Source organism: Morone saxatilis, unplaced genomic scaffold (assembly GCF_004916995.1).
Source record: "Morone saxatilis isolate NCDOM2014 unplaced genomic scaffold, NCSU_SB_2.0 Contig21, whole genome shotgun sequence".
Lineage (NCBI taxonomy): Eukaryota > Metazoa > Chordata > Actinopteri > Moronidae > Morone > Morone saxatilis.
In genome coordinates, this window is record NW_023339774.1 from 3728243 (window position 1) to 3729586 (window position 1344).

The following is a 1344-nucleotide window of genomic DNA, read 5'->3' on the forward strand; positions in this document are numbered from 1 at the left end:
TCTTTGTAATTTTATATGTATTTTATTTTGTTTTAACCTGTAAGGTGACCTTGGGTGTTATAAATAAAATGTATTATTATTATTATTATATTTAGGGTCCACAAATGGAAAGGTCAGGAAGCAGTGGACATCTCTTTGTGATGGAAACAGAGCAGGATGACACGATGAGGCCTGATTACAAAGTGTTTGTTTGTTTCAGATGACAGCAGCTTGTTGAATCTGACTCCACACCCACTGGTCAGACAGAGGAAGAGACGCTTCCCCGGACTCTGCTGCATGGTGTCCGGCTGAGAGCCTGAAGGCAGCACAGTCGACTCACAAAGGAACGGATATTTATTTTATCATATTTTGTGAAGTATATTAGATAAAATATTCACAAATCCTCTTTCATTTTAAACTTTATTTCGTTTTTTTCTGCCTATTATCTGAAATTGTAATCTTGTCTGATTCGGTCTCATTTGTTGTTCGGGCTTGGATCGAGTTTGGTTATTTTCAGATTATTTATTAAGACATTTTTCAAGTTGATGGTACATTATCAATCTCCTGTGGAAAGAGAGAAATAGTGAAACAAACAGTAATGGATAAAAGAAAAAAAAATAAGGCTAATTGTCTGGTTCTTTTTAAAGTGAGGCTTATTGACATTCTCTTTCTTTTTTCTTCTGAATTCCGCAATTTCCCTCCTTAACTTTCTGTTTTGTGCCATTTTATATAATGAAAGAGTATAAAAATGTACATATTCAGGCTATGCACTGGCATTTTTAGTTTTCAGCTGTCTCACTGTGCTTGTGTCACACCTCCATGTTTTGAATGTGTCGCAGTGTGAGATGTTTTAGTCCCAACAACCTCCTGATGTATTTCATCATTCAGTAGAGACTCTTGCCAGGTGAGTCTCTACTTGGCTGTGTGGGGTGACACCTCGTAGACAAAGCAATTCATCTACACTGTTAAGGTGCATGAACTTAATTGACCCTTCCAAAGTCCCGCCCCTTTTGGAACCAAAGTCCTGTAAGTAGTTATGCTACGTGCTAGGCATGTCTGTGTTGAAAAGACAACCAAATTTTGAAGATGGTTACAAGATACAGTGTCTAGTCACATCATAAGTTAGCTAATATTAGCCAAGCACTGGCTAACTAGCTAGTTGAAGTACATCAACTGTTTGCTGGCTAATTAGCTTCCGTTTTGCTATCATTAGTTATCAGATGTAACTAGCTAGCTACTGAAACATAGATTAGCTAGCTGGTTAGCTAGTTTCTTGCTATGTAGTAAAACACTTGCTAACTAACCACTTAACTGGCCAGCTAATGATTGATGTACATTAGAAAGCTAGTTAGCTAGCATTTTGCT

At 37.3% G+C, this 1344-nt stretch overlaps 1 protein-coding gene across 1 annotated transcript in view; it reads left to right on the forward strand.

Annotated features, from left to right (window-relative positions):
- Window positions 1-1317, forward strand: part of LOC118332509 (regulator of G-protein signaling 7-binding protein B-like) — a 5578-nt gene extending 4261 nt beyond the window's left edge. The window contains exon 6 of the mRNA XM_035667828.1: window positions 200-1317. Within this exon, the coding sequence (XP_035523721.1) occupies window positions 200-291 (92 nt within the window). The 3' untranslated portion in view covers window positions 292-1317. The remainder of the gene's footprint in view (window positions 1-199) is intronic.
- The last annotated feature ends 27 nt before the right edge of the window (window positions 1318-1344 follow it).